A 20,327-nucleotide genomic window follows, 5' to 3' on the forward strand; every position below is an offset into this window, starting at 1 on the left:
AGGTAACACAACACCAACGTCCATAACTTATCAACAGTTTATGATCCATACTTATCCGGGGCCCTTAATACTACAGTAGATCCAGACTCCCTCTAAATACAACGTATCTTTTTATATGCAACAAGTGGCTCCGTGGCGCAATGGATAGCGCATTGGACTTCTAGGTTGATCCGAAGGGATTCAAAGGTTGTGGGTTCGAGTCCCACCGGAGTCGGCTTTTTAATTCGTGTAGCCCTAAAGCCCTATAGTGATGTGTTACATATTAGTTACATATTAGTTACATATTAACGAAAACTCGCACGTATCCACAGTTTACAGTTCTTTTTGTGTAGACTGATATAGTGTCCTTTGAAAAGTAAACAGCCAGCTTGTTGAAACGTTTACATAAACAAGAAGGGTTACTCTCATTAATATACGTTCCTATCTGTAGTGAATGCGCTCTAAACATTGTACAGTAGTTTGCATATATTATATTATTAATCTATTTTACATTATGTAGCTGACGTAAATGTTAGCTACGCTAGCTAGTTAGTAGTAAAAAGAATCTAATTAATGTGTAAGGAGCGAGATTCAATCAAGCTTGTTTCCGATTGTATCCTTCAAAATAAAACATATTCTCATTCTACAAATAATAGAGTGCACTACAGGAACAGTTATCCGTTAATTTACTGCTATTATGTTATTAAAAGCACGCATAAACGAATGCATTTATGGACATGTATATAGTACAGAATGTATATTTCGATCACCTTTTACTGAGACGAACTTTATGACTTGTTTTTATGAGGGAAATAATACCGACACAATGTGCTATTACTTTGAAGGCAAAGAAGCGGTTTCGTCCGGAAAACAATGTCGCCTATCTGTTTCCAGACGAGACCAAATTATGTTGCACCGGGTGTAACCAACGAGCTAACGTTAGGCTAGTTAGATGTAGCTAGCTAGCTTTAGATTGTTACCCGCGTACGCAGCTGTATGATGAACACTAAACACACGATTATATAGGGATACTAGTGAAACTCGTTGGTGTCACTTTATTTTACAACCACCGCGCGGGTGTCGTCGACGTCTTCGGGTTTAATTGTTTTCATCATTAGCCGATCCTGTGCTGGTCAGTTAGCTAGTTAGCCTCTTCAGCTAGCTAGGTACAGTAGCGTATGGGAGTCAAAGTTAGCAGTGACTTCCCCGGGTGTCTGGTGGCCTGATCTCACATTTTCGGACACGTCAAGGTAAACAGTCATCCGTCGGCGAGCTTTAAAGCGAGCTAGTGAGTTAACGAGCATTTTGGCGGCGTGTCTTTTGCTTTTTACCATGTAGTGAATGTGCACGTCAGCCGGTTAAGTTCGAGAAAACACGACACGTTGGTGTTTTCTGTACTTCATGAGCTGTTACTACTATGACTCCCACTGGCCTACCCGGAGCTAACGCCGGCTAGCCTCTGGTGTCATACTCATCAATATGTTGGGAGTTTTATCAATTTTATGTTCTTTTGTTGATTGCACAACTGTCACATTTCCCTGACTATATCATTACAATCATATTTTTTATATTGGCTACTGTGTCAATTAATAATATCTATCCAGGTCATAGGCAATTAAGAAGACAGAATCACACTAAGGGGTTTTAATCCCTCTTTTAAGCACATCTTTAATTCCGGCTTCAACAAGTTTTCTTAGTAAAACGAGTCAGCAGTGGATCTGTATTGATTCCATGGTTAATCTTTTACCTGTCATACCACACTGAAAGATCAATATCAATCAGCAGTGATTTAGTCCCGTTACTGTAAAATGAAATGCTGAGATGATTTAGTATTAACGCAAGATTGTGACTTAACTGATTGCAATTACACAAAGTCCAAGACTACATATGAACATATCTTGCCTTGTCTGACACACACAAGATATTAACTTTATTATCATTAAGAAAACCAGTGAAAATATGCTAATTTGAGAAGCTTGGAGCAGCAAATTTGTGGTTTTTGTGTGCCTGGAATTGTGTGCCTGGAATAAGTTGAACGATGAATCAATTAACAAAACAGTTGCTCATTAATTTGGAGGCAGTCTGCTTTATTGTTTAATACTTTCAGGCCCAATATGAGAACACAATTAACACATTTCAAATAGGATTTTTAACTTTTAATTTACCTTCAAGGTCTCTTGATTTTGGGGGCTGTGATGTCGGAGCCCAAGACCCCCACTCCCACTCCTGCTGGCGACACATACAAAGGATGGGTGTTCAAGTGGACAAATTACATCAAGGGTTATCAGCGGAGGTGGTTTGTCCTGAGCAATGGACTTTTGTCGTACTACAGGTAGGCTTTCCTGTAAAACACACCAAATTGAAGGATAGCCATGATCATGTCACCAGAGAAACCAAACTACTGATTAGCTGTTGATTAAGCAGGAAGGCAATCAACCTCAATTTATTCACCTTTCTTTCCTCATCCTGTTGAATTTCATTGTCGGATTGAAGCCCAAAATGTCGAATCAAACACCCTCTGATTATTAGGACCCAAGCGGAGATGGGCCACACCTGTCGAGGCACAATCAACTTGGCCACAGCGACGATCACTGTGGATGACGCCTGCAACTTTGTCATCTCCAATGGTGGAGCGCAGACCTATCACCTGAAGGCCAGCTGTGAAGTGGAACGTCAGCGCTGGATCACTGCCCTGGAACTGGCCAAAGCCAAGGCAGCACGCATGCAGGCTGAGTCAGGTACAACACAGGCAGACATGTGGGGGGGGGGGGGGGGGACAAGTATTCAGTGTCTTGTGAAAGCCTTTTTATTCTCAAGTGTTTTTTGCTTTGATCATAAACAGATGACTCGGGGGATGACTTCTCCCCATCGTCCCCGCCGGTACCACCCGGACAAGGTGGCGGATCACAGAATTCAGAAGTCCAGTCTGCTCTCAGAACACTCGGCAGCAAGGTGGAGGACCTCAGCACCTGCAACGATCTAATTTCAAAGCATGGCTCTGCCCTCCAGAGGTCAGGCTTTAACAATCTATTGCTCTCTCTCGCTCTCTTTCTCTTTCTCTTCTCTCTCTCCCTCTCTCGCTGCTTTCTCTTCTATCTTAACATAGAATTGAAGGATCCATCTGAAACATACGCATCTGAAACATCCGCTTACTAATGTTTGACATGAAGACTCCACATCAAAACCGTCTTTGAAGTAATGTCCTTGTGTCCAGAATATCATATCACTGTTGCTTTGATTTGTAAAAGAGCATGTAAATGCACAATCACTGCAGTTGACGGACAAAACAAGCACGAGTTTCAATAATAAACCTATTAAATCTGAGGCTGATGGCTTTTTTCAGTGCGTCTTGATGATATATGGCTCCCAACTCCTTATTCACGTTGTACATTTTTCATATTCATTGCAGGTCTTTATCAGAACTAGACAGTTTGCGTATGACTGGCGAGGCTGGGGATAAGATCCGCCAGGTGACAGAGAGGGCCACGCTGTTTCGCATCACCTCCAATGCCATGATTAATGTAGGTGTCGCCCTCCTCGCTCAGTTTATCTATTTCTTGTCCGTGTTTTAATGTACAAGATTCTCATATTCATTGAATGTCGCGTTCCAATGGCTTCCAGTGTTAACCCTGTTGGATGTTTTGCCCCCCACCCCCCCCTTCAGGCGTGCCGAGACTTTCTTGCGCTCGCTCAGGGTCACAGCAAGCGGTGGCAGAAAGCCCTTCAAGCGGAACGGGACCAGCGGGTCAGGCTGGAGGAGACATTAGAGCAGCTGGCCAAGCAGCACAACCACCTGGAGAGAGCGTTCAGAGGGGCTGCACAGGCTAATGCTACTGCAGACAATAAAAGTAAGACGTGACAACTCCCCCTCCCCTCCTCTTCTTCCTTTACACGGAAGTCTCTATAGATGCCGCTCAAGAATACACCTTTTCGTACATTGAATTTCTAAATGATCAGGGCTTCCATAGTAGTTTTGCTTGGTAATCGTTGTCAGCAATGGGCAAAATGCTTGTCACGGAATGGTTAACTCATAACTGTGAATAGGTTTTCGGTCTCTGTGTGGGGAAACACTGACAACGCAGTGTTTTGTTCAGGTGCCGCCGGGCCGGGAAAAGGTGAAGCCAGCGACGAGGATGACGACAATGAGTTCTTTGACGCCATGGAGGAAGCGCCTGAGTTTATCACTGTTCCTGCAGACCCCCAGTTCCACAAGTCAGTGCACACTCATTCGTCACATACACATTGACCGCAAATGCAGCCACACAAAGAGATGCTTTTTACTTATTGGATTCCCTCAGGCTGTTCAACCGCTCAGGTATTTGTTTGTTCAACTCAGTCCCTGGCAGGACAAACGAATATGAATGTGGGTTGACACACCCCTCCATTGGTTGAAATTAAGAGTCGGTTGAACCAGTTTATGTTCCATTTCCTTGTATGATACACTGGCAAATAATGTAACCACAAACATTTGTGAATACAGAGTCTCTTTGTTTGTGTCTTCACAGAAGGTCGAGCAGTAACATCAGCGGTTTCAACAGTGAAATGTGTCCCGATGATCAATCGGTAGGTTTCATTTTGGCCTCTAAGATGGCTGGTTGACCTCATTAACATGATCCTAACCATCATTTATTACTATAAATATAAATTGCAAACATGTTCTAAAGAAATAAAGTAAATCTGTTTCGAAAGCGTTGTTATTTCCAGAAATATGCTGTTGCGCTTGTTTATTGACAGAACTTTCTGCATTTTTAGCTTAATGAGGAGCCTCTAGCGATGAACCCGGAATCTCCCTCACAGGAGTTAGTACCACTGAAGAAGAGGCGGACACGCATTTCAGACAAACCCAACTACTCTCTCAACCTGTGGAGTATCATGAAGAACTGTATTGGCAAAGAGCTGTCCAAGATCCCGATGCCTGTGAGTATTCTCTTTAGAGGTTACTCCAAATCAAATGCGATTGCCAGGAAGTTTGTTCGGCAACCTTTCCAGGCAGTTCCACCTCCTCCTCTAACCCCCCCCCCCCCCCCCATTGGCTGCTCCCTTTTTTGTCTTTGTGTAGTCACCAAAAAATGCCTTCATCGTGAGAAGCAAACAAAGTGGTCACAATCAGTACATTATAGACTTCTGGCTGCAGCATTCTACTGTGACGTGGGTTTGACGTAAACACATAAAACACCCTGTCAGAGTTATCGGTGGTTAACATAGCTCTGTTGACAGGTTGAATGACAAACCAGTCAGAAACAAGTTCTGGTTCCTTCAGGAACATACCAGAGGTTCACACCGGTGACCTTATTTCTTGACTGCGTGTGCTCCTCCAACAGCACCTTTTCAGTCAGCGCAGCAGAAATACAAACGATAATTCATAATAACAGTTTTTATTCGTGGCACAAACCTGATGTGTGTTTGGTTCGAGTTGATGCAGTCATCCACAAACTACACGTAACACACTTTGTCTGAACATCAACACAGTAAATGAGGAAAAACACAATACACAGATTCAAGCCAACATGTAAAGGTGGAAATATTCCACGAGACAGAAAAAAAAAACAACTCCGGCCACATCCTCTGTTATTACTACATTATTACTACTTATCATTGTTTGTGGTCTCACTACCTCGTCTCTTTCCTTTGTCGTTACGCATCAGCCAAAAGCCGTCCTCGTCACAAACATACCTCAGCTAATCTTACATGTCACGACACAAGCACTGGCCAAACTCAACCTAATAATATATATAATACAATCATACAGTGTGCTCATTATTCAAACGGTAAATTACTATATTAAGCCCGCTCAGTATGTATATTGGTCACAAAAGAGGGATCCTTATCAAGATACGTTGTTTAAAGTATGTTGTAATGTTTTTAGATTAGCCGATATATCGTTATCACGTTTAACAAAAAAAACTAACAATTTCAATATCGGTATCGGCTTCAAGAATCCAGTATTGGTAGGGCTATATTATATAATGAACTACACTCTATATGTTATATAGTATTAGTGCACGCCGTATATTTACATGTGTAAGTGGGCATGAGAGTAGAATTTCAAACTAAATGTTATGGGCACTGTGAATGAGAGGGAACGCTAACATCGATTCATTTCCGGATCGTTCCGCTCTCTAGGTAAACTTCAACGAGCCCATTTCCATGCTGCAGCGGTTGTCGGAGGACCTCGAGTACCACGAGCTCCTGGACAGGGCCTCCAAGTGCCAGAGTTCGCTGGAGCAAATGTGCTACGTGGCCGCCTTCTCCGTGTCCTCCTACTCGACCACCGTCTACCGCACGGGCAAACCCTTCAACCCTCTGCTGGGAGAGACGTATGAGCTGGACCGCCGGAGAGAGAGCGGCTACCGCTCCCTCTGCGAGCAGGTGAGAGGAACAAGTAACACAGAAAGATGTAGAGATACCACCAAGGAAACGAAACTGAACAAACAAACAAAGAATGAATGAATGAATGAATGGCAGGAAGGAAGGCTTGAGATTAAAAGATATCCCACTGACTCAGCGTTTTTGACAGTATGTCGCTTCCTTTTTGGATTCTTTGAGGGATAAACAGAGAAGTAAGAATTGTGTGTCGAAAGAAATCCGGGATTGAAGGGCTCGTTTATCATAATTGAAGGTTAGAGGAGTGGTGGTTAAATAGACACGATTAAATCTTTGATCGTAGTTATTTGTGGTAGCAATTGAAACTCTAAACGTATTATTATTGTAATGGGGACCTAACGGTGCAAGAATCTGATCTTGTATTTTTGAGCTGCTTGATCACTTGGTTTGCATTTCATCTTAAACATCTACAGACAAAGTGACGCAGTGGAATTGTTGAACGTCAACCGATAAGCTGTTGAAAAAATGCCAAAATGCTCTACTTGTTGACAGCTCTTCCTTTGTGACGCGTACAGCTCTATTCTATTTTTGAACGCCATTGTACGCTTCACGTCTTAAACATTTTTCCTCAGGTGAGTCACCACCCCCCTGCAGCAGCGCACCATGTGATTTCCGATCGTGGCTGGACCCTGAGACAGGAAATCACTGTTGCCAGCAAATTCAGAGGAAAATACATCTCCATTATGCCCTTAGGTAAGAGGCGGTGTGGTTCAAAACATACTATGTACGCCTTGCAGTCCAAACAACTCAAACTCGTATGGAATGTCAGTCAGTCAGTCAGTCAGTGTTCCTTTAGAATGTCACAGAGCACACCTTTTGTCTAATTAAAGATTAACCGTGTGTTTTGTTTGCTGAAACTTATTTGTGTTTCTTCCCAGGCACAATACACGCGATCTTTGAAAAGGGCGACAATCACTACACATGGAAGAAAGTTACCACCACAGTGCACAACATCATTGTAGGAAAGCTATGGATTGATCAGGTGAGACTGGCCAGAGTTAAAGAGTTCCTGTCGTTATCGTCAACTTTTACTCGTTTGAAAATGTCTCCACAGTGTCAGCGGTTTACTTTCTTTTTCTTTTTTCGTTTACTTTCTTTTTCGTCCTTTCTGCCAGTCGGGGGAGATTGACGTGGTGAACCACACCACCGGAGACCGCTGCCACTTGAAGTTTGCGCCTTACAGCTACTTCTCCAGAGATGTTGCCAGGAAGGTGAGGGGAAAAAGGCCGCGACAGCGTGTGGTGTGTGGCCGGCAAGTGGCCCCATCCCATCCTCCCAACCCCCGACTTCAACCTTCATTTTGAGCTTGCAATACACTGACTGCCGTAACCCGCTCTGGTTTCGTCCCCCTAAACACACATGAACTGTGTAGTACACAAACACAACGTGCGCCTTTTCCACCTGCCACCTCTACTAAAAGTTAATCTCCCTTCATGTCGCTGGGCAGTAAACTGGGCACGGCCTGTCACGCTCAAGTGGATGTGTTAGTTCATTTCTAAACAAACATAATATTAAAAACGTTGTCTTATTGCTTATCAATGCAATACAAGTTGGATTTAGCAACAGGACGCCGGCAATACAGGTTGCTGATAACCCCAACATGCAACATACAACTTATTGGGTATAACCGCACTACAGGAAGACCTCCATGCCCTCCACCCTGTGACCAGTCATCTTTAGCTTAAAAGACCCATGATGCTTCACTCCCTTGTTAACCCTCTCTCTCTCGCTCTCTCTCTGTCTCTGTCTCTCTCTCTCTCTCTCTGTTCTCTCTTCAGGTGACAGGTGTGGTGATGGACAAGGACGGCAAGGCCCACTACGTGCTGTCAGGCACGTGGGATGAGAAGATGGAGTTTTCCCGGGTGATGCAGAGCAGCAGAGGAGAGAATGGCACGGAGGGCAAACAGAAGACAGTCTACCAAACCCTCAAAGCCAGAGAGGTCTGGAGGAGGAACCCTCTACCGTAAGTACCACCAGTGCATGGTCAGGTGTGCGTAACGTTGTGCTCTAAATACTACTTGTACCCCGAGAAGATATAGTGAGCCTCTGTAGCGCCGGTCTGCCCTCGGTCCAGAGAACGAAGAAGTAGAGCTGGATCTATGGTACATGTGCGTTTTGATTAAAGGTCGACTTTCAGTGCTGGTCTTCCTCTTTGCTCTACCGCAGTGAGGGAGCGGAGACCATGTACTACTTCACTTCCTTGGCGCTGACCCTAAACGAGCTCGAGGAGGGCATGGCTCCCACCGACAGCCGGCGGCGGCCCGACCAGCGCCTGATGGAGGAAGGCCGCTGGGACGAGGCCAACTCGGAGAAGCAGCGGCTGGAGGAGAAGCAGCGCAGCGTCCGGCGGGAGCGAGAGAGGGAAGCTGCCAGCCAACGCACCTCCAGCCAGTCAGAAGAAGGTGAGTGTCTAGCGTGTGTTGTCTGTATTCCTCTCGACCATGCATGGGGGAAAATCTTGGAATAAAGGGGAAAAAAAATTCTATGATTCCCCCTTTTCTCTTCCAAAAGCTGTCGATGAGGACTCTCTTACTGATCCGTCCTTAAAAAGCAAGTACTACTACATTGCCGCCTCCTCACGCTTTAATTTCCGCTTGAATCTTCTATCTAGATTGTTTCGTCTTTTTTTATTTTTTGCGAACACTGTTTGTCTGTCTTCCAGGCGCGCCTCATGACAGCCACCAGGCACTTTGGTTCGAGCGCTGCGAGGACCAGATCACAGGTGAGCAAATCCATATCTATAAGGGAGGCTATTGGGAAGCCAAGGACCGTGGCAGCTGGGAGGGCTGTCTGGACATATTTTGACCTCGGCATTGACGGCAAAGTGCCCACAAAGAGACTGATCCACCCGAAGTCCATCCCTCCCCCCCACACACACACACCTCCCACCTGGACAGTTGACTCCCTCCAGTGGCTCTCTGTTCTAAGAGATCTCCAGGACTGTCGCCGCTGTCTGATCCAGCGGGGGAGCAGGATTTCTCCTCCGCCCCCCCCCCCCCACCCACCCACCCTCCCTTCATCCCATTTCGGTTCCTGTCTCCTAGAGTCTTAGCACCTAAACACCTTGTTGCCGTCACACATGCTGCTTTGACTCGGGGTCCGGCTGAGGGGGCAGGAAATGAAATGCGCAGTGCTTCCAAATCATGAGTTGATCATTGTTTTCAGCCTCTCTGCTCAAGTCTGTCAGATCAGCAGCAGAGCAGGTTTCGCGCTGAACACCCTGTGAGATAATATAGTGTTCCTGTTGTCATCCACAGCATTGTGTGCTTTGGTTAAAAAAATAAATAAGGGGTTAGACCTGGTTAATATATACAATTGTGTATAGATATGATTCAAATAATTTCGTTAAAAAAGTCAACTGGTGGCCTTCAAGACGTTAGCGAGGATTTCTTGTTTATCTCTCTGATTTAGTGTCTTACTGTAATGAAGTGACGGTTCTCGTGTGCTTGTGTGTATGACTGCATATCTGCTCTTCCATCACTTTACAACACTGCCACTGTGCAGTTACACAGTGTCTAAAAAAGAAATGATTGTCTGAATTACAGATTGAACCTCCATACCCATGTATAGTAGGTAGAAGAGATTTATTTATTTAGTATCCATCACAAAGGCCTGATGAAAATGTTGATGGTGGAAAGTTTGATTTGGCTAACGGGGCCCTTTCTCTTTGCCTTCCCTCGTCTGTATTTAAAGTACACCCGAGTGGATATGATGTTGACCTTCATTTTTTAAAGGTTTCTTGGATAAAAATTCAAACTTTGAAGAAGTAGGGAAACAGACTACAGAGCTGCAATATGGCAACGTGCTTATTCCAGAGAAAAATCTCACATTGGTGCAGTTTTATTTCATAACAATTATGGAAATTACCCTTTTTTTCCACAATATTGGAATAATAATCTTTCCATTTTGTACCTAGTGTGATTTGTATTTAATGTTTTGTGTTGAGAGGAACACATACAAATAGGCAAAGGAAAAAATTCAAAATAAATGCAGTGGTGGAAATTGACCTTTGTATCTGCTGAAGAGTTCATACATATGCAAGTACATTTTGACACCAAAAACATGGGATATTGTGTGTGTGTGCGTGTGTGTGTGTGAGTGTGTGAGAGAGAGAATTTCACAATTTTGTTTGTAAGTGTACTTAAAAATTAATGAAACAAAGAATTTAAAAGCATTGCAAATAACTATGATTTTATAAATGTATAGAAATTAATTTAGTATTGAAAACTGTAAGGTAGTTTTATTTGTTTCTTGTATTTTTGGTTCCAGTCATGTTATTGGAAAATGACTGTCTTCATTTTCAGAAAAAAGGGAGTTTCTATACTTTACTGAGGGGAGATATGACATTGTTCAGTATTTTGTATTAACACAGAAAAAGATAATGTAATAAACAAATGCTGTGACGTCAAACAAATAGCCTTTCATACTGTTCTTTGATTTAATTTGCTCCAACACTCCCATTCGTTATTAATTGGGGTAGCAAAATGAACGACTTGCCAGATCAATTCTTTTGGGAGTTTCTGTCCTCGTGTTCAGTAGGAGCTCAAGATGACAAATCTTGTCAATAAAAAAAATACAACCCAATGAAAACAGGTCTGTGTTCCACTTGAATGTGTTATGTGTATGTGCATTAGTTCATTTTAAATCAATATATACAGAATTTTTGATAAATTGCAAAATATACCATGAAAATTGTCCGCATTTATTAGAAATAGTTGATCGTGAAAGCATGTTTTAACTGCTTTCCAGAAATAGGAGTATAAAAGACAACGAGGGGACATATGGAGCATCAAAACGGCTGCTTTAGATGCAAAGTAAATCTGGACTGATAAATCCAGGGCCTGGCCAGTTTAGTGACCGATATTGGGTATTAAAACAAGATTAAACCTACTAATCCTAGCTTTTCTTCAGCATCCAAACTCCTTGTATTTACAGTTTAAGATTGAATCCGTGTTTATTTTCCCTGTGAGAGGAGCGGTTTCTTTCGCTGTACACATCACAGGCGCCTCTCCTGCTGTGTCATGCCAGCAGATTTATTTTTAGCCAATATATCTCTGAAAGGTAGACTGGAACCTACCATCCTATACATGGGGCAGAGAGAATTGGGTGTGTGTGTGTGTGGGGGGGGGGGTTTGGCAGACCACACAGCTGCTGGGACCAAAGGAAGCGACTGATGCACCACATCGCACTCAGGACACACCCTGCCTACCATAGAGTATAGCACAGTGCAGTGCAGTGGACAAGAGGTGGTAGAGAGACGGTGAGAGTTTGCATAACAGGCAGCTATACGGCCTGTACAGAGGGAGGGATGGGAATGCTGAATCAGTGAAACTGCATGAAAGCCTGAGAGAGGGTGGGAGAGGGTAAACGGCAGAGGGAGAGGGAAGAGAGAGGGTAGACTGGGTAAGATGTACAGTACGAATCCTCTTCATTCATTTCACCTCTTGTTTGTGAATGTGTGGCTGGCCGTTAGCCCTGTTTTACCGTGAGTCCAGAGACTTTTAAATAGACTTTTAATCTCAGTGCTGCTTTAGAGTACAGTAAAGCCGGAACTGCCCCTTAACAGTTTCCAGCGAGCCAGAACGGCGAGGTAAGGTTTCAAAAATCAATGTCTCTGCTTTGTGTTGCAGTTGTTGTCTACAATGTGCCCAGTGGCATCAACACTGGAGTAAGGTATACCTCCCAATGAGTGAAACCAGCGAAATCAAAAATGCATGTGTCATTTGATATTGATGCATGCGGAATGAAAGTAGTGTACATGCAGAGAAAAAGCAACAGCAATCTGTGCGAGTGCCGCTCAAAACTATAGATGCAGAATATTCAGTAATGGAGGAGGATTACCAGATAAACTTCTTGCTGCAAAAATCCTCGAATTCTTGCACTTTTTCCACTGTATCTCTGCCTGCTCTCGCTCAGATGGAGGTGGACGAGGTGATGTGTTTGCCAAGGTTGTCCCGGGCCGCCGTGTGCGGCGGCACCCATGGCAATGAGCTGTCTGGGGTGTATTTGGTGAGAGAGCTGCTGAAGGTGAAGAAGGAAGTGATGGAGAAGAAGAAGGAGGAGGAGGAGGAGGAGGAGGAAGAGCCTCTGTCGGTGTTGATGGTGCTGTCGAACCCCCGGGCCGTGCAGCAGTGCCGCAGATACGTCGACACCGACCTCAACCGCTGCTTCACTCACGCCACCCTCAAGTAAGGCGAAGGAGAGGTGACGCTGCTCGCGGTTACTGTCGTGGCCGACGATGATCAGATGGTTTCTCTGTCTCCCAGTGGTCCCACATCAGGCGCTGTCCCCTACGAGCTGATCAGATCTCGGGAACTGAACGCCACGCTGGGCCCCAAAGGGAGTTCTGCGGCAGTGGATCTCGTTTGCGACCTCCACAACACCACGGCCAACATGGGCCTGTGCCTCATCGCGTACTCCGACTGCGACTGGATCTGCCTGCACATTTTCAGACACCTGCAGGTAAGCGCAAACTGTTCCTCCTCACTCAAGTCAAGTCAGTTTCACCCTGCATGGTTGAGGAACTTTACAGATTTGGGTACACTTAAATGGAACAAAGAACCGAGATCGGTAATGCCGATGAAATCTAAAGTTAAAGAGTGACTTGTCCTTTTCAGAGGAAGATGCCAGATATACCAATGAGGTACATTCATTTTGAAGTCTCCAATAAAGAATCATACTCCCTTGATTCAGTGGGAAAGCACGGCTTTGGTGAGTTTTTCACATTTACAATAATGCTAGTTTATCAAAAGCAACCGCTATGCTTGATAATCTGTGATATTTTGTCATCTAAAATCCATCTTCTGCAGCCATGGAGATCGGCCCCCAGCCCCACAGCGTGGTGAGGTCAAACATCTATACGGCAATGAAAGATGGCGTGCAGCACATGCTCGATTGGGTTTCTTTCTTCAACTCAGGTACAATTTGAGTATTTCTGCTTCGCAACTCCAAAATGCCACAAGTCATTTCTGGTCTCGTTTTAAACCTTCCTTTTATTTTCAGGTACTATTTTTGAAGGAGAGTACGTGGATGTGTTCACCATGATCAAACACATCGACTACCCAAGAGACAGTGAGACTCACAACATCACAGCAGCCATTCATCCTCAGCTCCAGGTACAGCCGGAAAGCTAATTATACCTTCAAGCTTTATTGCCCTTTGGCAGATTTAAATGTACGGCTAATTACTGTATATAGCTTGTAATAGACATGGGAGTGGAATAAATAACAAGACCAACAATATGAATATACACAACCTAACACTAAACAAACAACTAAACAAAAGAAGCGGAGCCTCTTGACCTAAGAAAAACAAAATCAATTGTGTGCGCTTTGTGGCAGGTTTATTTATATACAAGACCAACATTATGAATACACACAACCTAACACTAAACAAATAACTAAACAAGAGAAGCGGCGCCTCTTGACCTAAGAAAAACAAAATCAATTGTGTGCGCTTTGTGGCAGGTTTATGTATTTAACAATGAAAACGCCACTGTGTGTGCGTGCGTGTTGTCATTTTCATCAGTGTTGTAGACACTAGTCATAACACCGGGTGGGGCCTCTAACATAGTCATAAAACCGCATGTCCTTTCATACCAGCAAGTATGCTGTAATTATCAGCTCTAAATTTAGATCATGAGTTGAAGATGCCAGTAAATGAGTCCGAAATGACTCATGTGTCTGTAATTTATTTGAATAGCCGTAATAATCTTTACAAGGTTATCGAAAGAATTCTATTGTTATAGTTATAAACCTTAAAAGATCTCACGGGATAAAGGCACGGTGAACACAGTGTTGACGGTTAAGAAAAAGGAAAAATGTGACCGTGACGTGATGTGCTGATCACACTGCAGCTGGTGTTGCACGAAATAGGAACAGGTGGGTTACGTTTAAAGTCGAAGAGTGCTTTGTGATTGTCGGGGAATTACGTAAATAACCGGCTTTTGTGTCGGGGCTTTCTTTTGAAAATGGAACAAATGGTTAGGGTTGTTCCGAGTCAGTGACATTTGAAGTGCCACTGCAGGTTCATGATTTTCAATCATGACAAACAACCACGAATTACCTTCAGGCCATTACCAGCCAACTATTGATTTAACAGGCTGGTTACTTGTACACCAAACAGAAAACCCCCGAGCATCTAGCGTCACATTTAGCATCCATATACTATGAGAGTGGCTTTCCATATACAGTACATCTGACTTCTCATCTAACTCTAGCTACTTTCCTAAAATGTTGACCTTTTAAAACAGACCGCTTTTGTGACCACTGCTCCAACAACTACAGTAAACAGCTTGTGGGGAGATATAGTTTGCTGCCCAGCCGCTTTAACGCCTCACTTATAGAAGTGGAGATTGCTTTGCAAACGTTAAATCTCACAGGTGTCGCTTGTTAGCAATCAACCTAATTGACTGTCCCTCCGCACAGGACCGAGATTTCTGCCTGCTTCACCCTGAGGACCCACTGTTCCAGACTTTCTCGGGGGAAACTCTGAGGTACAAAGGAAATGAACCCCTTTATCCTTTCTTCATCAATGAATGTGCTTATTACGAGAAGGGCATCGCTCTGTCGCTGGCGAGAAAGAGGCGCGTGATGATCCCCGCAATCCGGGTGCAGACAGAGCAGGAACGGCAAGCTAACGCACAGGAATTTGCATCAGAGGAAGAGGAGTGAGGATGGACTTTAAAACACACCCCGATATGAGGAGACTGATGGGACTGTGAAATAAATTTTTTACAAAAAAAGCTTTTATTGAAATAACAGCAGTTGATTGCAACACACACACACACACACACGTGTACGCTCGGTAACACTCACACATGATACTTAAGTGTACAATTATTAACCGTTTCAGCTCACAACTGGAGTGTGAACAACACATTCACTGTAGATTCACAAAAGCACAGTCATACATGGACATCGGATGTTATAGTTACGCTACAGGGGATTCAGGGATGGAACAATTTCTTGAATTAAAGGGTTGAATATGCAAAATACAATCTGATTTATCATGAGACCCATCAGACCACACATTTCATTTCACAGACATCCTTTAGGTTTTTTTAGATTCTGTATATATATATCTGCAAACATATATCATAGTAAATAGGGTATTCTTTTTTTTTCTAAAATTAATTTATTTTTGGAACACTTGTATTTTCAAAAAATAGAAATTCACAACTGACCACTACAGCAATATTCAGGATATGTTAAAAATTATTTAAGTGCAAAGTAATACTGTAGTTTATCGCAATATGGCCTTTAATTTACATTCATAATGCCTAACAGGGAATTTCCCTTAAATCCTTTTGAATTGAAATGGTGGCAACACATTTTTTTTAATTAAACAAACAAATATAAATCAAATACATAACAACAAACAACTGAATTCACAAAAGGAAACCAATTTATAAGAGCATGTAAGGGCGACAAAAAACTAAAACAAAACATGAAATGGTGAAAAACACTACTATGTTGAAAAATCTTTTGATCTTTCCTGCAAAAGCCTACAAAATCAGTCAAAATGTAAAAAACAAATGCTTGCAAACAGAAAACAATTCATTGAGTAAACAAATTATAAACGAACAAAGCTTAATAATAATAATCCATGAATAAATAAACGAAACTTATATACACAATAGTCTGTAGTCGTCGCTAGACACAAAAGCAAACCAGTCATAATAAACTAATCGTGTGGATGTGTGAAAGGGTTTTGTCTTGCTGTCAGACATCATGCATCAAGTGCAACAAAGGGGAAATGTCACCACACCCATCTGTGGATCTTGGTGTACAGAGACAATAGACTGTACATATTACGTACTACTGTAACTAGTAGTCCCTTTTCACAGCAACCATTTTGACATGTCATAGCAGGGTAAACATTGATACAATTACTGTTGTACCGATTGACGCGTTGTGTCTTCAAACTCTTAGTCAAGAGTCCACAACTTGATTTCAGGTTTTTGAATCGTGTTGTACATTTGCTTCATGCATAACATCGTAGCTTCAAAAAGGTCAACGTTGAACCAGTTTCAGTAATAACAATTGGTTGCCTTAAGTTTCTCTTCCAAATAAATTTGGCCAATCTGAGGATCTGCTTTTAAACTATACTGCTCATTTTTCTCGTCCAAATTTCTTTGAAGCGAAGTTGCTGCATACCTAAATATCGGCAATTCCTTTCGGCTAGTACTGTATTTCCCCATTTAATTTTTTCCCCCCTTCTCCAATGTGAACGCACTACATATTCAGAACCTGTAATATGAAACTGGGACACAGCTAATGCTTTCCAGCTTGTTGTTAAGTTACTCTTCAGCACTATACTCATCTTTCCGGTTGAGCTTCTTCAAACCACTTCCGTAACCCGTAGAGAGATACAAATCAGATATTTGAATGCAGCAAATAGGGTCATTACTACATGAATTTAATCCATCAGAGGGCAAAACGTACAGATTAACCCACAGCCCGTCCCTCTGAGATCATTATAAAATGCGTCTTGGTGACAGAGGAGGGTAGACATCTAAACAGGGCAGAGATCCAGAGCCGAATCTCAGCCTATGCCACCCGGTAGGCGCTCATGCGGTAGTAGTTCTGACTGTGACTGCGTGCCGCCCACACTAGCAGCGCAGCGGCCATCATGTGGAGCGGCGAGGAAATGAGGGCCAAGTAGAGGGACCAGCCCAGAGAGCCATCCACCTTATCAGGCAGCATCGACACCCTGTGGAGCAAGTCCATCCCAGCCAGGTAGCAGCACACTGTGGCTAAGGTGCAGAGGCCTGCAGGGCACAAAATGAATATTTTTTTTTGCAATAAACCCAAAATTGTGATCTGAAAGACACAGACGCTCTTTGAGGCTGATTATCAAAGCATCTGCCACAGATGTACCATGTAAATGGCAACATACAGTACAGTCTGCGCACACAACTTCATTACTTAGTTGTGGAATTTGACATTATGGGGCCCAGTGATTATCTTTGGAGACACTAGCTGCATGGCTTAAAGGATGGCAATGATTGTCTGTCGGTCCACCACTTTGGTCCAGGCTGAAACATCTCAACAACTATTAGATGAGTTGCCATTCAAGTTTGTACAGACATTCATGGTCCCCAGAGGATGAATCCTACCGACTTTGGGATCCTATGACTTCGTCGCTAGCGCCATCATTAGGTAAAAAAATACTTTGGTTTATTACGAAATACCTACACAATTAACGAGATTCCCATCAGCCGAATATGTACTTTGTGCTTCATGCTAATTAGTAAATGTTAGCTCCATAATGTTTTTACCATGGTGAACAATTTACTTATCATCATCAGCAAGTTAGCATTGCTATTTTGAGCATGTTAGCGTGCGGACATTAGCATTTAAGTCAAAGCACAGCCTCACAATGAAGCCTCATTAATAAAAGGTTTAAAAAATGATAACATTGCATTATCTTCATTATGTCGCCAAAATGTATTATAGACATTTCTTCATAACAACATTTTGATTTTCTCTATGTTAATGCCTGAATTTATTACTTTGGCCATGTGTTCAATTTGGAAAATGCATGTTTTTGTAGCCAAACAGGAGCCCCTATGACTCCAACTTAAAGACAAATACCTTAAACATCAGTTCAAGTGCAAATACCCGTGAGGATTAAAAACTCTCAGTTTTCTGTGGCAGGTAGGTCAGGGCAAACCGATACCCCCAGCTTAATTAACCATTTGGGTGATTCACACGAAGCAAACTGCCAGTTACTAGGTTTACGTGAAGCTGAACAGGTCTTACCAGCCAGGAGGTGAAGTATGCCAATGCCAAGTGTGGGGGTGAGGCTTCGGCAGAGGCAGGCACAGAACCCAGTCAGACCTGCCAACACCACCAGACCCAAGGACACCAGTGGCAGCAGAAACTGGCTCCTCCACAAATCTAGATGCAGACATGCACAAAGACACAACAATGTACGAGTCTGTGTCACTAAGGTCTTCATTTATTCACCTTATGTGAGGAACCAGCCCTGACGTGGGGCAATGCATTATTCAACATCACATATTGGTCATAATGAATGCACTATGCAGTGAAGAGGCTGAATCTAGTTTTTACAGCTTAATGCAACTTATAACATTCAGCCCACTGTTCCCAAGCGCTTATTATAGGTGAAATGAAGAGGTCAAATTTCATGTATGCACCTGTACGTATACTATGATTGTAATAAAGTTTTCTGAGGTTTTAATAAGGGTGTTTGTGACTGAACTTACAGGTGCGCAGCATGTCCTCTCCACTGTTGTGGTTGCCTGGTTCTTTATACTTGGGAGTGAACTGCTGAGAGAGAGTGAAGCTTCGACACTCCAGCATCATCTTGGCATCTGAAAGAGGTTATTTATTTACAGTATACGCAAAGAGACAGTTTCTGAGCATTTACAATTCACGACAAGTCATACAATAACATGTCTGATATTACACAAGATGCACGAAGTGACGCCAATGAATTCGGGGAATGCGCCACACCTCGTGGAATCTACCTGAGACAAGGTAGGGCTCATAGTTGAGAGAGCAGCTCTGCTGCGACCCAACGAGACCTGTAAGCTCGTGACTCATCTGGGTATATAAAATTGTCCTTTAGCAGGTTAGGTCGGGTAACATACCTCGCTCTTTGTGCCAGTGAGCGTTGGTAGAAACGAGCACACACCGCCACCAGAGGCCCACGGTCCCGTTGAGGCGAAATAAGGTGTCGCTGTAGGTTTTCTCATCGAACTCCCCGTCCATGAACTCCTCGTACAGTGAGCGCAGCTCGGACACGTTGGCCTCTCCGCGCACGGCGGGGCTGCTGTACTGGTACCAGTGCTGCGTCCCGATGGCCACCGACAGATACACGGTGGCCATCACGCTCAGCACACAGGCGATGACCAGAGCTGTAGCGTAGCGGTTGTCAACCATTGTTCACCGAGCCAGAGACACGTCCAAAGGGGATTAAGTTGACGGCAGTGGTCGAGTCGTCACTCATCAATTTGGTCAATTCTGTATTTGCTTTCGGCCATACACACTCTTAGCCAAGTCACTAATCGTGGTCAAGTCAGCGAAATACCCTGTGTAACAGCTAACGACAACCTTTTCTTTTAGTGAGCGGCTATCGTCTCCAGTTCTGTCCTAATAGTCCGCGTCAGCAGCCCTGCAGGCCGGCTTGGATGCGCCATCTGTTCCCATGTCCCACTTCCACAGATGGTGGGTGGCCCGACGCTGCGAGTAAAACACTAACGTTAGTCCGGGACAACAACCCCCGGTCTTCACCAAAGACACAAACACGGGCCTGTATTAAAGGATGGGCTACGTTATTCCAGCATGGAAATGCAAATTGCATGGGTCTATTTTGGACGGCAGCGTAAAGAGATGATAAGAGTTGCAATACGCTAATCCATGCGTTTTCCTCTTCCGGTTCCGCTGATGAGCATTAGCCTACAAATAACCTTTTTCTCAGTCAGGACGCGTGTTTCTTTTTTCTTTCTTTTTTTCGTAAACGTTACCGAGAGAGCAGTGAAACACACAACGAGCGAGATGAGCAACACAGTAGCATTATCATAACACAAAATAAAAGTCTTCAAATAAATTATTATTAATTCAATTATCATCGGGCTGCAACTAGATGTAATGAATATTTCCGTCGCTTAATCGTTTGGTCCATAACATGGGGGAACAAAGAGTTAAAAAGGCCCATCACAAGCTCCCAGAGCCCACGGTGACCACTTTAGATGCTTTATTTATCCCGACAAAAGTTTTAAACAAAGTAACCGAATAGCTGGCATATAAAACAAAGTAAAGAAATATGTTTTCTGATTTAAGCCCAGAACCTGAACATTGTTGGCCTCTTTCCGTGAAAAAATGACTTAAAGATGATCCAAATCGACCAACTCTCTAATTAATTTTGTCAATTTAAAAATGAGAACTTTGGAAATAATGAGTGAATGGCAAGTTTCTAAAAACATTTATTTTAAA

The 20,327-nt window shown here is 43.3% G+C and overlaps 3 protein-coding genes across 3 annotated transcripts; 2 read left to right on the plus strand and 1 right to left on the minus strand.

Annotated features, from left to right (window-relative positions):
- The first annotated feature begins 911 nt into the window (after window positions 1-911).
- LOC306714916 (oxysterol-binding protein 1-like) lies at window positions 912-10,953 on the plus strand. Its single transcript, XM_079185101.1, has 17 exons — window positions 912-1,229; window positions 2,152-2,311; window positions 2,509-2,717; window positions 2,822-2,990; window positions 3,389-3,500; window positions 3,644-3,827; window positions 4,074-4,191; window positions 4,485-4,542; window positions 4,732-4,896; window positions 6,103-6,348; window positions 6,936-7,056; window positions 7,242-7,345; window positions 7,479-7,574; window positions 8,142-8,326; window positions 8,530-8,765; window positions 8,875-8,913; window positions 9,026-10,953. The coding sequence occupies exons 2-17, from the start codon at window positions 2,175-2,177 to the stop codon at window positions 9,166-9,168; spliced, it is 2,322 nt and encodes a 773-aa protein (XP_079041227.1). The 5' UTR covers window positions 912-1,229; window positions 2,152-2,174; the 3' UTR covers window positions 9,169-10,953.
- Window positions 10,954-12,279: 1,326 nt separating this feature from the next.
- On the plus strand, window positions 12,280-15,035 carry LOC306714339 (N-acyl-aromatic-L-amino acid amidohydrolase (carboxylate-forming) B-like; the record flags this gene model as incomplete). Its single annotated transcript, XM_079184344.1, has 6 exons — window positions 12,280-12,551; window positions 12,630-12,825; window positions 12,981-13,074; window positions 13,173-13,280; window positions 13,366-13,478; window positions 14,790-15,035. The coding sequence occupies 6 exons, from the start codon at window positions 12,280-12,282 to the stop codon at window positions 15,033-15,035; spliced, it is 1,029 nt and encodes a 342-aa protein (XP_079040470.1).
- A 77-nt stretch (window positions 15,036-15,112) lies between these two features.
- Window positions 15,113-19,710, minus strand: LOC306715031 (claudin domain-containing protein 1-like). The gene is made up of 4 exons (XM_079185250.1): window positions 18,983-19,710; window positions 18,596-18,703; window positions 18,129-18,266; window positions 15,113-17,134 (listed from the first exon to the last, which is right to left on the minus strand). The coding sequence occupies exons 1-4, from the start codon at window positions 19,272-19,274 to the stop codon at window positions 16,914-16,916; spliced, it is 759 nt and encodes a 252-aa protein (XP_079041376.1). The 5' UTR covers window positions 19,275-19,710; the 3' UTR covers window positions 15,113-16,913.
- Between the last annotated feature and the right edge of the window lie 617 nt (window positions 19,711-20,327).

Source organism: Pholis gunnellus, assembly GCF_910591455.1.
Source record: "Pholis gunnellus genome assembly, chromosome: 23".
Classification (NCBI taxonomy): domain Eukaryota; kingdom Metazoa; phylum Chordata; class Actinopteri; order Perciformes; family Pholidae; genus Pholis; species Pholis gunnellus.